Genomic DNA, 15,348 nt, shown 5'->3' on the forward strand with positions numbered 1-15,348 from the left:
CTGCTAAGAGTAGATCTTAGAGTTTCTCATCACAAGAAAAAAGTGTGTAACTATGTATGGTTGTGTAACTATGTCAACTAGACTTATCGTGGCCATCATTTCACTATATATACATATATATTATCAAATCATTATGTTGCATATTTGAAACTGTTATACATCAATTATAGACCAGTTTTTTAAAACCGACCATCTTAAAATTAAATATATTTGACCACTTTAAAATTAAAAAGATAAGCTATAAACTATAGAAAAAAAATGTTAAAAAAAAAAAAAAGCCTGTGAATTAGTAAGAAAATTACAAATAACTCAGTAAAAAAAAAAAGACAATATAAATGAATAGATCTTTTAGGACAATGGGACACATGAATGGCAAACCAACATATAAAATGTCAACTACATTTGTTAGCAGGGGAATGCAAATTAAGACCATAAGGAGATACTATTTTATAAATCACTTTATTGCTGTATCTATGTTATCCCCTAGGGTAGCAACAAGCCACATGGAGTCATTTAACACTTAAAATGTGACTACTGTGGCTAGGGGACTGCATTTTAAATTTCTTTTAATTTTAATTAATTTAAATTTACAGAGCACTGGGACGACCCAGAGGGATGGTATGGGGAGGGAGGAGGGAGGAGGGTTCAGGATGGGGAACACATGTATACCTGTGGTGGATTCATTTTGATATTTGGCAAAACTAATACAATTATGTAAAGTTTAAAAATAAAATAAAATTAAAAAAAAATAATAAATTTACATAGCCACAGGTAGTCAGGGGCTATCATACTGGACACATGACTCCAGAGAAACATGCACACATGTACAAAGTTTGTCCTTGGCCCATCAGCACCGTGTGTCCTAGTTCAAACATTCACTCACAGGAGAATGAACAAAGTTTGATATCTCAAATAATGTACTATTATACAGCAATGAAAGTGAATGAATTACAGCTGCACACACATATACACAAAACTGTTTTAGTCACAGAAACAATTTGAGCAAAAAGCCAAATTCACAGAAGATGGTGTACTGACAATGAAATCATTTTTAATAAAGTTCAAAAACAAACAAGTTATTATATGGTTCATGGATACCTACATAGGAAACCTACTAAGTAAAGAAAGACAAAAGAATGATGAACTAGACTAAGGAAAGTGGTGTGAGGATGACAAGGCAGGGAGACAGAACGGGGAAGAGCACAGAGGCAGACTCGGTATCACTAATGTTCTAGGTCTTAAAATGAGTGATGGGTTCACAGGTTCTTGTTTTATTACTATGCTTGCTTTTCTAGTGGCTCAGTCAGTAAATTGTCTGCCTGCAATGCGGGAGACCTGGGTTCAATCCCTGGGTCGGGAAGATTCTCTGGAGAAGGAAATGGCAACCCACTCCAGTACTCTTGCCTGGACAATCCCATGGATGGAGGAGCCTGGTAGGCTATAACCCATGGGGTCGCAAAGAGTCAGACACAACTGAGTGACTTCTCTCTCTTCATACACACATCAGGCATCAAACTTTCACTGAGCATTAGAGTCATCCACGAACTTAAAGACTCCCAGACCTCACTCCATACTGAGCCAGAATCAGTGTGAGGCAATCCACAGGATTAACAAACTCCCAGGTGACTCTAATAAACCCAAAGCTGGGTAGATTAGGAACACCTGCCCCAGGAGACTCATTTATTACCTTGCTGCACAAAACAACAATAAAGGATTATCTAATAAAAGGTGGTATAGAAGGACTAGGAGGGGCTTCCCTGGTGGCTCAGATGGTAAAGACCTGAGTTTGACCCTGGGTTGGGAAGATCCCCTGGAGGAAGGCATGGAAACCCATGTCAGTATTCTTGCCTGGAAAATCCCCATGGACAGAGGAGCCTGGGGGGTACAGTCCATGGGGTCGCAAAGAGCCAGACACAGCTGAGTGACTAAGCACAGCACAGCACAGCACAAGGACTAGGAGAGATACTTACAACACCCATTCTGCTAGAAGCAAGACACTGGAGACACTGACTGACTACCTAGAGAGCCCCCTCTTGGTGCAGCCCAGTACAACTGACCCAGGTCCAAATCCCCAAAGATACTGGACCAGGCAAGCAAGTTTATATGAAAAGTTGAAAGGAACAATCCATGGCTTGGGTAACTGGCCCTTTTCAGGCCTCTGATATGCCTCCCCTTTGCTGCTATGCCACGATGACATTTTTACATGTAAACAATGTTGCGAGCAATGTTTCCAGGAAACTGTTCCAGCATTTAGTGTTTTCCAAACCACAAAACTCCATCAATGCACTTTCTTCAAAACATGTGGCTGGCTGCCAAAATACCATATTGATTTTCCTAACAGACTGCACTTCAGCTTAGTATCATTTTACTTATAGTAGAGTTGATCAAATTGAAATGACCAAATTTAATCACTTTGGTGCCATTTCAGGGTTTGAAAGAAGAGGAACAAACAACAGACAACTTACCAAAACCTCTAGGAAGTGCTGCCACCCCACATCAAACAAGCAGAGTCCCAGCCAGGTGTGTAACCCTATCACAGCTGCCACCTTCTTACAGATCTCACAGCCTTTGACCCAGCTCTTCTCCCAGCCCGGGATGTTCCGCTCTCCTTGTATGCCTGTTAAAGCCCTCATGCTGCTGCCTGCCAAGTCGCTTCAGTCATGTCCGACTCTGTGCGACCCCACAGACGGCAGCCCACCAGGCTCCCCCATCCCTGGGGTTCTCCAGGCAAGAACACTGGAGTAGGCTGCCATTTCCTTCATAGTCCTACCTAATCAGTCTCCTTTCTAATGCCTTCCTTAACTTCCCCAACACAAGTCACATATACCCACTCCAAGCAGTTATTCCTCCTCCCTGCTCTCATTCAGTTCAGTCGCTTCAGTCATGTCCGACTCTTTGTGACCCCATGAATCGCAGCATGCCAGGCCTCCACGTCCATCACCAACTCCCAGAGTTCACTCGGACTCACGTCCATCGAGTCAGTGATGCCATCCACCCATCTCATCCTCTCTCGTCCCCTTCTCCTCCTGCCCTCAATCTTTCCCAGCATCAGGGTCTTTTCCAATGAGTCAACTCTTCGCATGAGGTGGCCAAAGTACTGGAGTTTCAGCTTCAGCATCATTCCTTCCAATGAACACCCAGGACTGATCTCCTTTAGAATGGACTGGTTGGACCTCCTTGCAATCCAAGGGACTCTCAAGAGTCTTCTCCAACACCACAGTTCAAAAGCATCAATTCTTTGGCACTCGGCTTTCTTCACAGTCCAACTCTCACATCCATACATGACCACTGGAAAAACCATAGCCTTGACTAGACGGACCTTTGTTGGAAAAGTAATGTCTCTGCTTTTTAATATGCTATCCTCCCTGCTCTCAATACACCCTATATAAATCCTTCCACAGAACTTGCTACCTTGTTTGCCTAGAAACACAGATGCTCAAATGTTGAATTCCACCTCTCCTGTTACTTTTTGACTTTGGACAAAGGTTCTCAACCTCTGAGATTCTCAGTCTCTGTACTTCATAGACGAATAAAATATCACCTGCACTGAAAGTACTTAAGTGTCCAATGAAGAGTGGTTATTATGTTGAACGAACAGAGACACAAAGGTCAAAGGCGTCAGAAAACACCAAATCTGACAGGGGAGCGAGGGAGGGTCATCACCAAGCCTTGTGCTTAGGTAACTCTGTGCTGACTACCATTACTCTGGCATTTGGGGGCACACAGGCAGAGGGAGATTAAAGTCATGTAAATGAGGGCTGACCTCTTATGCTTCACAGCTCCTGCCAACAGCTTTGCCTGGGAGAACTTGTTCTTGGTTTCTATGGGTTTCACAGCTTTCTTCTCCACTTCCTTCTTGTTTTCTGAAGAAATTCCAACCTTGTTGAGATTACTGTGAGTTACAGGTTAAGGATCAAACTAAGCAAAAAGGAGAGCTATAGCAGGACAGGGATAAATCAAGACGTGGAAGGCACCTGTAACTCACAAGCACTTCAGCTCTGCCATGGAATGTTTGCCCTACTTATTTAAAAAACGCCCTCCCCAGACTTTTCTTTGAGTCCAGTGTTTAGTATTCTGTGTTTCCACTGCAGGGGGATAGATTCAATCCTTGGTTGGGGAACTAAGATTCCACATGCCAAGAAGCACTGCCAAAGGAAACAAAAACACCCCCCGCCTTTATTCTGCCAGTCAAATCCAGCTGATTTAAAGAGAAATGAACATGACTAGGAGGAAGATGGCAAAGCAAGCCCAAAATAATACAGAGAAGCAAATTTTTTCCCTTTGATTCCCAAAGAAAATCCTGAGGATGACCAGAACACGTGCTATTACCAAAAACATGGCCAATATCATACTTGGGGAAAACAAAGATCCTGAAGAATCCAACAGAAAAAAGTGTAGCTTCCCTGACTGCAGAAAAATTACTTGCTTTTCCCCCTAAGGATAAAATAAAAATTTTGCAGAGTGTCCTATGACTAGTAGTATTCAGCTTTAGATATTATGAAGACTAACTCCTATTCTGCGGATGTAAGACAACATCAGAATCATCTTAAGGCTCATTTAAAAAACAGGGTCCCTCCCCTATCCCAAACCTACTTACTGAATGAGGACTTCCAGAGGCCCAGGAACCTGTATTAAACACTCTGAGGGTGATTTTAATGAGAAACTCCTGTGCATAGACAACACAAGGACTGAAAAACTGTTTAAAGGCATAAAACAACCAGTTCATTTGTTACATACTGTTTTCAAACTTGATTTCAATCTATGGCTCTCAAGGTTTGTCAATTTCTTTTGTTCTCTTCACCAACTCCCTCCTCTCCTTCCCTTTCATGCTCTCTCACAAGGTATTAGTCAATAAATAAGTACTGGAACATGGTGCAGTTCCTTACTTAAGATGCAGTGGTACCTTGCTGGAACAGCAGCGACATCTAGTGCTCAAGATATCCAAGACTATGTATTATCAGCCCAAAGGAGTGGAGGTGGGACTTTACGGTCTAAGCTATTCCTGTATGTTTGAACAATGGAAAAACTGGGTACCAGAAATTAGGAAATTTTAATTTCTAATTCTAGTGTCTAATTTTCAGACACTCAATTCTTGTGGGACCCAGTTATCTTAAACATTTGTAATATTCAACAGGGATTATACTTTATACTCAGCATTATTCTGAGTTTCATCTATTTAATGTTTTTAAGGTAATCATGGAAACTGATATGTTAATACTAAATGTTCTTTTTTTTTAGAATAAAAATGAAATAGAAATTTCATCTTTCTAGTACAGAATACCAAAATCCATGAGCATGCTGTGATTTTTACCTACAACTCCACTATTAAGGATAGAAACTTTCAAGTACAACAGAAAAAATTTAACAAAATCACACATTTATAATACCAAGACAAAGACAAAAACCAACATTTAACTTTTATTCTTCTTAAGTGAAGAAAAGCTCTCAACTTCTTTTTTGGTGGGCAGGGAGGGAGGTGGTAATATTTTTGATCCACATCCAAAGCCCAAGTCCTTTTTCCCCCTTAAGATCCTCTCCCCCTAAAATGTTTTAAATATACAAATACATTTCAAAAGTCTCAAGGAATAGACTACATGAAGCAGTTTTTAAAAGGTCACATCGTATTTGAACACACATATTAATAAATACTGTTCTAACCTAAAGAAAACAAAAGTTCTGTTTATACTGGCACAAACTGCAGCTTACTTGTATTCACCAGTATCACATTATAAAATATATCTTATACCAACCCAAGCAAAACCAAGAACCATCTCCTGATTTAGAGCTTTAATAAAAAGATGTCTAAACCTCAGTTCCTACCTCAACATGTCTCTGGCTACATGCATGCTTGGGATTAGCACATTATACATCAGTCGGTTGGAAGGCTTGCTTTGTCTTAGTTTTTCTAGACAGAACTTTAGCCTCTTCAATGTTGTACTGCAATGTTATCAGGACAGAAAAGTTTCTTTTACCTCAAGGCTGCCCTGTTCATCTTTCCCTTTGAACTGAAAACCCAAGGGCCTCTCATACTCATACCACACCAACAATACTCTCCAGAATGTTGCCTTGGGAGACACGGTCTTATTTGCTTGCCCGCCAAATTAAGCACATAAAACAAGGCATAATTCAAATGAAAATATATTTTTTCCTTAGAGGAAAAAGCTGGATGCCTGAAACAATGCAGTACATATACCTGCCCATCTCTGCCAACATCAATGCATAATACCATCCTGGGGTCATGACGCAATAGAGTGGGGGAGGGAAGCTTCATAAGAATCAGCCTCAATTCTACAGTTGGGATGGAGGTGTAATTTTTTCTATCAACTTCTACCTTAGTGTTATACCAGAATTCCACTTGGAAAACAGAGACTGGCAGCCATGTCTTTCACTACCTGTTCAGAGCACGTTTTGTGGCAGCATGTTGCTACCTTATCTCAACCACCGTCAGTCACCTTGTCTTTAACCAAATTCCCGGGAATCTGTTCACATTTTCTCCTACATAACTCTTTAATGGGACCAACTGCACACACTCTGCAAAAAAAATACCAATTAGTGCTTACACACAGTCATAGCACCAATCTTAGAGGTAAAAAAGCCTGTTACCACACTAGTGAGGTTATTCAGCATATAAGCTTGAAATACTCAAATAAGCTTTCTCACAGGAGGAAGATGCTAAGGTGGCCTTTTTAACCTCTTCTACGAGTCATTCATTAATTTCTTCACACATATACTGAGAACCTACTATATATACCAAGGACTGGAGAAATCAGTGGTGATCAAGTCTTTGTTCTTATGGTGCTTACTTTATATTCCAGCAGTAAAGAGGCAAACAAACCTATAAGTATATAAAGAATTTCAGGTAGTGACATACTATTTTAAAAAATGACATTATAGTCAGTGATGGGGTGGCCGCAACTTTACATGGAGTGCTTGGGGAAGATCTCTATGAGGAAGGGTGCTGAGACCCAAGTGTCATGAAATGCAAGCCCTGTAAAATCTGAGGGCAGAGCATTCCAGGCTGAGGAAATAGCAAATACAAATGCCTTGAAATGGAATCAGAGCTCAGTATGAGAAGAACATAAAGACGGGCAGTAAGCTGGAGTGTAGTAAACAGGAACAAGAGTAGTTCAAGATACAACAGGGAGGTGAGTTGGCCTAAATCATGCAGAACCTTGTAGGACCTGGTTAAGAATGCAGATTTTAAGTCTAAATGCAACAGAAAGCCACTAGTGTTTGAAACAGGAAAGTTATATGATCCCACGTATGTTTTCAAAAGTTCCCCAGACTATCGTCTAGAGAATGGACTGGGAGGGAGAACAGAAGCAGAGACAATTAGATGGTCACGTAGTCCAGAGAAGGTCTACGACGACTGCAGTGGCAACAGACACACCAAGAGCTGCAAGATTTGGAGTACATTTTGGAGGTAGTTTGGCAGATACCAGAAAGAGATTTGGAGGGAGGTAGTATAGTGAAGGTAGGAGTAGTGAGGCGTGGAACTGAGAATTTTGATTCAGCCAAGTTACATTTGGGATGCTTAGTAAGACATGCAAGTGGATGCCAGAAAGATAACAGTGAGTCAAAGCAAAGTCCTCTTGGCTGCTTTCCCTACCCCTCTACGGAGACAGACCAGGCTGTATCTGTAGGGAAGGTCTGAGGACACAGGAGGGTTGCTAAAAATTTCCTTTAAAAAACCTAGAAGCCAGTTTCTCCCCTGGATGAGGTTTATTTCATCGCCCATCTGTTTCAGAGTCTAATCTCACAAGGCAAGAATACTGTGGTACTGACCATTAGGATTTAGGCCTTTAGTTAATCCTGAAGGATCTGGACTTTTGATTGCAACAGACTCTTGCACGCAACATAACTCTACATATCGCTGACAGTTATTCAGCATCACAGGAACACCACAGTTGAAAGGGAACTTAAAGATGACCAGGCAGAAGACCCTCATTCTATAATGAAAAAACTGAAATGCATAGATGTTGATGAGAAGCTGACACCTTACAGATTCCTAGCAAAGTACAAAGGATATTCTGTATTCCTTCAGTTCTTTCAGTTCTTCTTCTCTTCGCTGTTTTTCTATTAGCTCTTGCTGCCGAGAAACCTCATCAAGGAAGTTGGTCTCATCTTCATCTAAGCCTCTTACCATGTTTTCTGAGGAAATAATTAAACAAGGAACACTTAAAGCAGGCTAAAGGGAAAATACAGTCAAGATTTTTCCTTGTCCTATTTTTTAATAAACAGCAGATTGTTCAGGGGATTAGAAGAAAGAATTTGTAAACACCAAAGCTTTTGGATAGATAACATGGCATAAAATCAAAGCATCTCTCCCATTACTAGATGTTAGCATAAAATTTTAAATGGGTATACTGAGTTCTAAGCAAAAATGTTCAATGTGGTCTAGATGGTAGAAAGCTGTCTCTTTTCCACCAAATGAGCACCTAGAGACTAGATAATCAAGACAATTTCATGGCTGGTTAGAAAAAGTGTTGCACAAGGCAAAAGTGCACCAAAAAGGCCCTGCAGAGTCCCTCAGATGCTGTTTTTTCTGAAGCTTACTGAATTTGAACTGTTCTTCATACTCCTGCTGCTTCCTGTCTTTCTGTTCCTGTAGCCTTTCATACAGGGACCGAGGGTCATAAACCTCCTCTGGGCATTCTGAAAGAAAAGGGAGGGGAGAAAAATACATACTTTACAATCCATTCATATTATTTTGGAATCACAAAGGATTTAAAGATAAAGTCAAGTCTCTGCAAGATCTGAGGGCAAAGATAACACAAAAATAGTACAAAGTTCACAGCTTCCCTCTAGACCTCAGACAGAAGCCAGCAGTTCTCAAAGCCAACTGTGAGTGTGAACAGGGCCCATGGACTGAGACAGCTAACTGGATGAGGGATCCACTCCAAACAAACCCTGCATGGTAGCAGCACTCTCAGCTATTCAGATCCTGGATCCACCTGAATAGCTAGAAGACCAGTGGAATCTTCTGGAATAGTGTGGTAGAGTGGAAAGGGTATGGATGTGCAGATCCTGGTCTGCTCCCAGCTATGGAGATCTTACATAGGTCCCTTCAGCCCCTCAGCCTCAGTTCTTCTACTTTAAAGTGATGTTAATAGGCTGCAGGGTTGTGAGGATTAAAGATCTGTGAGCCTATATACCTTCTGGATCTTCAGGTTTTCGAACTTTTTCCCATTCTTCTTGTCTCCTTTTGCGCCGTTCATCTAGCTCTGCCTCAGATACAAACCTCTTTTTGATAACAAGGTTACCATCATCCCCTCCATCCATAATGGAACAGTCTAAAAAACAAACAAACAATTTCAAGTGAGAACTGTAATTAAAATTCTGAAGAGACACAAGGAGATTGAACTCTGTCTCCCCTAAGCAATGGACTACCTCAAAACTTCCTTCAGCCTTAAACTGAGAAATCCTCAAGTAGTTTAACTCATAAGTCACTGACAAAAGCACAGGATTACATTTTCTTAAAGTATTATGTAGTTTTATCAACATCTATGCTTATCTACAAAGTCAGCAAGAGGACCTGGAATAATTCTAAGGTGGTGAATGGTGGAGCTGAGAATCAGCTGAGAGCACAAATTCATACTCTTACCCACTTAGTCATACCCCTCCCCAAAAACCAGGGATCTTCCTTAAGAAGAAGGACATGTCAATTTCAGCTTTCTTCTTATATCAAATTCCAGTGCTGAGAATGTTCATGGAACATCTTCCTCTAGTGAAGACGAAAATGGAAACGGAGGAAATAAATCCAAACATGTAGAACAAAAGAATAGTCTTTGCCTAAAACCTACTATTGAAGTTTAGTTCATTGTAACAACACAGAAAAATTTTAAATTTACTAGAAAGAAAACCAAATCAATGGACACAAGTTGTTGCTCTTACCTAAAGCCTACAACCCTGGGCATTTCTGACTTAGCATTACTCAATGTCTCTAGCCAAAGGCCTATTCAGTTCAGTTCAGCTCAGTCTCTCAGTCGTGTCCGACTCTTGGCGACCCCATGAATTGCAGCATGCCAGGCCTCCCGGAGTTCACTCAGACTCACATCCATCGAGTCAGTGATGCCATCCACCCATCTCATCCTCTCTGGTCCCCTTCTCCTCTTGCCCCCAATCCCTCCCAGCATCAGAGTCTTTTCCAATGAGTCAACTCTTCACATGAGGTGGCCAAAATACTGGAGTTTCAGCTTTAGCATCATTCCTTCCAAAGAAATCCCAGGGTTGATCTCCTTCAGAACCGACTGGTTGGATCTCCCTGCAGTCCAAGGGACTCTCAAGAGTCTTCTCCAACACCACAGTTCAAAAGCATCAATTCTTCGGCGCTCAGCTTTCTTCACAGTCCAACTCTCACATCCATACATGACCACAGGAAAAACCATAGCCTTGACTAGACGAACCTTTGTGGTAATGTCTCTGCTTTTGAATATGTTATCTAGGTTGGTCATAACTTTCCTTCCAAGGACTAAGCATCTTTTAATTTCATGGCTGTAGTCACCATCTGCAGTGATTTGGGAGCCCCAAAAAATAAAGTCTGACACTGTTTCCACATCTATTTCCCATGAAGTGATGGGACCAGATGCCATGATCTTCGTTTTCTGAATGTTGAGCTTTAAGCCAACTTTTTCACTCTCCACTTTCACTTTCTGCCGTAAGGGTGGTGTCATCTGCATATCTGAGGTTATTGATATTTCTCCTGACAATATTGATTCCAGCTTGTGCTTTTTCCAGCCCACAGTTTCTCATGATGTACTCTGCATATAAGTTAAATAAGCAGGGTGACAATATACAGCCTTGACGAACTCCTTTTCCTATTTGGAACCAGTCTGTTGTTCCATGTCCAGTTCTAACTGTTGCTTCCTGATCTGCATATAGGTTTCTCAAGAGGCAGGTCAGGTGGTCTGGTATTCCCATCTCTTTCAGAATTTTCCACAGTTAATTGTGATCCACACAGTCAAAGGCTTTGGCATAGTCAATGAAGCAGAAATAGATGTTTTTCTGGACCTCTCTTGCTTTTTCTATGATCCAGCGGACGTTGGCAATTTGATCTCTGGTTCCTCTGCCTTTTCTAAAACCAGCTTGAACATCTGGATGTTCACCGTTCACGTATTGCTGAAGCCTGGCTTGGAGAATTTTGAGCGTTACTTTACTAGAGTGTGAGATGAGTGCAATTGTGCGGTAGTTTGAGCATTCTTTGGCATTGCCTTTCTTTGTGATTGGAATGAAAACCGACCTTTTCCAGTCCTGTGGCCACTGCTGAGTTTTCCAAATTTGCTGGCATATTGAGTGCAGCACTTTCACAGCATCATCTTTCAGGATTTGAAATATCTCAACTGGAATTCCATCACCTCTACTAGCTTTGTTTGTAGTGATGCTTTCTAAGGCCCACTTGACTTCACATTCCAGGATGTCTGGCTCTAGGTAAGCGATCATAGCATCGTGATTATCTTGGTCGTGAAGATCTTTTTTGTGCCGTTCTTCTGTGTATTCTTGCCACCTCTTCTTAATATCTTCTGCTTCTGTTAGGTCCATACCATTTCTGTCCTTTATCGAGCCCATCTTTGCATGAAATGTTCCCTTGATATCTCTAATTTTCTTGAAGAGATCTCTAGTCTTTCCCATTCTGTTGTTTTCCTCTATTTCTTTGCATTGATCGCTAAAGAAGGCTTTCTTATCTCTTCTTGCTATTCTTTGGAACTCTGCATTCAGATGCTTATATCTTTCCTTTTCTCCTTTGCTTTTTGCTTCTCTTCTTTTCACAGCTATTTTTAAGGCCTCCCCAGACAGCCATTTTGCTTTTTTGCATTTCTTTTCCATGAAGATGGTCTTGATCCCTGTCTCCTGTACAATGTTATGAACCTCAGTCCATAGTTCATCAGGCACTCTATCAGATCTAGTCCCTTAAATCTATTTCTCACTTCCACTGTATAATCATAAGGGATTTGATTTAGGTCATACCTGAATGGCCTAGTGGTTTTCCCTACTTTCTTCAATTTAAGTCTGAATTTGGCAATAAGGAGTTCATGATCTGAGCCACAGTCAGCTCCTGGTCTTGTTTTTGCCTATTACAGAGAGAACTGTATCGTCTCTGTGACCATGCCAAAAATTCCCAAGTTTTGCAGAACGACCTCTTATGGAACAAGGGCCAACATTTTAAATGTTTCTGGCAGAGAAACATCAAAGATGTAGAACTTTAGTGGATGGAAGAGACAATTTAGACCCTCACTGTCCTCTTTCTCAGCTGTAGCTCTCCTTTCTCATCCTATATTGGCTGTCTGGTTTCCTCCTCTCACCCTTATTTACTGGGAAATAATTCAGAATGTGATGGGTCCTCATAGCCCACCTCAAACAATTCTACATCTGGCAACAGAACCCACCATTCATACCCAGGAGATTTTCATCCAACCCATACTTTAAAACTGCACTCCCTTCAGGCAGCTGACTCTCTCTGAGCAGATCTGACTAGCTCGATAGTTATTCCTTAAACTGAACTGAAATCTCTCTTCCTATAAATTCCACAGATAGGTTGAATCCACTGGGACTACAAAAAAGAAGCCAAATCCCTTTTTCAACACGACAATGCTTCAGCTGTTTGAAAACAACTCCCATTTTCCTCCTAATTTGTCACTTTTCTAGGTCAAACATTCCTAGTTCCTTTAATCTTATAAAACCATGAAAAAACTGTCTCAAAACAGTAACCTTAAACTGTTATGATTTAAACCTGGGAAAGCAATATTAGGATATGGTAATACAACTGGCATGCCATTGAATCCATCTCTTTACTCTTGTTACACTTAAAAAAATACAAGTATTAAAAGAACTCTTCTTACAGTTCAAAATAAAAATCTTGAATCTTACATGCTTCCATCCAAGTAAGAATTCAGACTCAAGATTTATACTTATAATGCAAAACTAAGGAAGTAAAGCCATCTATTTAATTTTCATAGCCTGTTGAGTTTTTGGATAAAGAAGAATTCATTTGACTTCAAAAAAAATGAATTTGACTTTAAAAAATAATTCATTTGACTTAAAAAAAAAAATCCCTGAAACTCAAGGGTCAGAGCCTTTAAGATACTTGTAAACAAAGGTTTGAATTTGAAATAGAGACTCTTAGAGAATAAGAATTTTCCCAACATTTATCAATTACTTTTGGAAAAAGACAAATTTATGGGATTCCAAGACATTCTTACTCTCCTTTTCATCTTTTTCTCCAGTGTTAGAACTGAACTTTTACCCAAAGAGTTTGCCCTGTGCTATTTCCCCATCTTTCACATGTAGGACTAAGTCAAGAATCACAGTTGGTTAATGAAAAAGAAAACAAGGTAGAAGCATGTTTTAAAAAGGAAATTTAAAGACAATGGGTTTATACTTTGACAAAAAAATTCTTTCAATGCGTTGGTTTCCTGAGAAAAGTCGCACTATCAAAACTAATGTGCACTTGTAAAAATCTGTTCTTTAAACCTAACATAATCCCGACATTCCCTCATTCCCAAAATAAAACTAGATGGCCATGCCTAATTATAAAACATTTCTGTGAATTTAAAAGGACCAACACTAAACACAGACTGCTTCATCCACCTCTTTCTTCCATTTGCACATCTCCTATAGGTCGTCATTCCCTGGCCCTTCAACCACTATTCCCTTCTGGCCTGCAATGCCACCAGTGGCCCTCTGGTTAATGAATTTTCTATATTAGGAGAGGTCAAAGGACAGAAACACAAGCTGGAATCAAGACTGCCGGGAGAAATATCAATAACCTCAGATATGCAGATGACACCACCCTTATGGCAGAAAGTGAAGAGGAACTCAAAAGCCTCTTGATGAAAGTGAAAGAGGAGAGTGAAAAAGTTGGCTTAAAGCTCAACATTCAGAAAACGAAGACCATAGCATCTGGTCCCATCACTTCATGGGAAATAGATGGGGCAACAGTGGAAACAGTGTCAGACTTTATTTTTGGGGGGCTCCAAAATCACTGCAGATGGTGACTGCAGCCATGAAATTAAAAGATGCTTAGTCCTTGGAAGGAAAGTTATGACCAACCTAGATAACATATTCAAAAGCAGAGACATTATTTGGCCACAAAGGTTCGTCTAGTCAAGGCTATGGTTTTTCCTGTGGTCATGTATGGATGTCAGAGTTGGACTGTGAAGAAAGCTGAGCACCGAAGAATTGATGCTTTTGAACTGTGGTGTTGGAGAAGACTCTTGAGAGTCCCTTGGACTGCAGGGAGATCCAACCAGTCAGTTCTGAAGGAGATCAGCCCTGGGATTTCTTTGGAAGAAATGATGCTAAAGCTGAAACTCCAGTACTTTGGCCACCTCATGTGAAGAGCTGACTCATTGGAAAAGACTCTGATGCTGGGAGGGATTGGGGGTAGGAGGAAAAGGGGATGACAGAGGATGAGATGGCTGGATGGCATCACTGACTCTATGGACGTGAGTCTGGGTGAACTCCGGGAGTTGGTGATGGACAGGGAGGCCTGGCGTGCTGCGATTCATGGGGTCGCCAAGAGTCGGACACAACTGAGCAACTGAACTGAACTGAAGGACAGAAAATGTTTATGAACAACAAGTGGTCATACTCCTCGGTATGCTAGATAATATTCAGAATATTCCTTCTCCAGCAGTATTCAGAATTTCCCTATCAATAAATACTACCAAGAAGCCAGCTTAACTTCAGACACTTTTCATGACAACCTAATCTAACTCAACGAACATATAACAGATACCTTCTGTTGAAGTCTCCTTACAGGAGGGAAAACAGGTAATGAGGAGTATAGATTCTGAGATCAAGAGACCTTGGTTCTGCCACTTGTAAGTTGTTATGATTTTGGGCAAGTCATTTAACTCATCTAAGCCTTAGTTTCCTAATCCACAGATTGCACTCATCAATGGAGATTAAGAGAGTACTGCACAACATAAAGCTTTTGTGAGATAAACTAGATAATTCATATAAAGCAGTTAGCACAGTGTTTGGGACCTGCTTAAAAATGCTTTAAAAGGTCTGTCATTATTGCAAAGAGCTATGCTGAGCTCTGGTTATGGGAGTGAAAGAAATATACTACCCTATGCTCAAGGAGTGTAGGAGAAATAAATCAGTGACATAAACAACCATGATAAGTGAAGTGGGAAAGGGACCAGATGAAACTGAGGGAAATCAGGAAAAGCTTCCATGTATACGTATTTGGTAATTATATAATTCCCCTTTACCATAGTTATTTTATTATTAATTCAACTTAAATAAACTCAACATCAGGCTGAATGCTGAACTCTGTGTCCAGCATTGTGCAAATTCTATGGGGGTGCATAAAGAAAATAAACTTTAAAGAGCTAGTACTCTTGT

At 40.6% G+C, this 15,348-nt stretch overlaps 1 protein-coding gene across 5 annotated transcripts in view; it reads right to left on the bottom strand.

Annotated features, from left to right (window-relative positions):
- PSME3IP1 (proteasome activator subunit 3 interacting protein 1) overlaps window positions 1–15,348 on the bottom strand; it is a 40,919-nt gene that overhangs the window by 18,000 nt on the left and 7,571 nt on the right. For all 5 annotated transcript variants that reach the window (XM_070770611.1, XM_070770609.1, XM_070770607.1 and 2 more), the window contains exons 2-5: window positions 9,156–9,293; window positions 8,557–8,655; window positions 8,029–8,151; window positions 3,764–3,893 (exon numbers count right to left, since the gene is read on the bottom strand). In XM_070770611.1, the coding sequence (XP_070626712.1) occupies window positions 3,764–3,893; window positions 8,029–8,151; window positions 8,557–8,655; window positions 9,156–9,282 (479 nt within the window). In that variant the 5' untranslated portion in view covers window positions 9,283–9,293. The remainder of the gene's footprint in view (window positions 1–3,763; window positions 3,894–8,028; window positions 8,152–8,556; window positions 8,656–9,155; window positions 9,294–15,348) is intronic.

This window comes from Bos indicus, chromosome 18, assembly GCF_029378745.1.
Source record: "Bos indicus isolate NIAB-ARS_2022 breed Sahiwal x Tharparkar chromosome 18, NIAB-ARS_B.indTharparkar_mat_pri_1.0, whole genome shotgun sequence".
In the NCBI taxonomy this organism is placed as follows: domain Eukaryota; kingdom Metazoa; phylum Chordata; class Mammalia; order Artiodactyla; family Bovidae; genus Bos; species Bos indicus.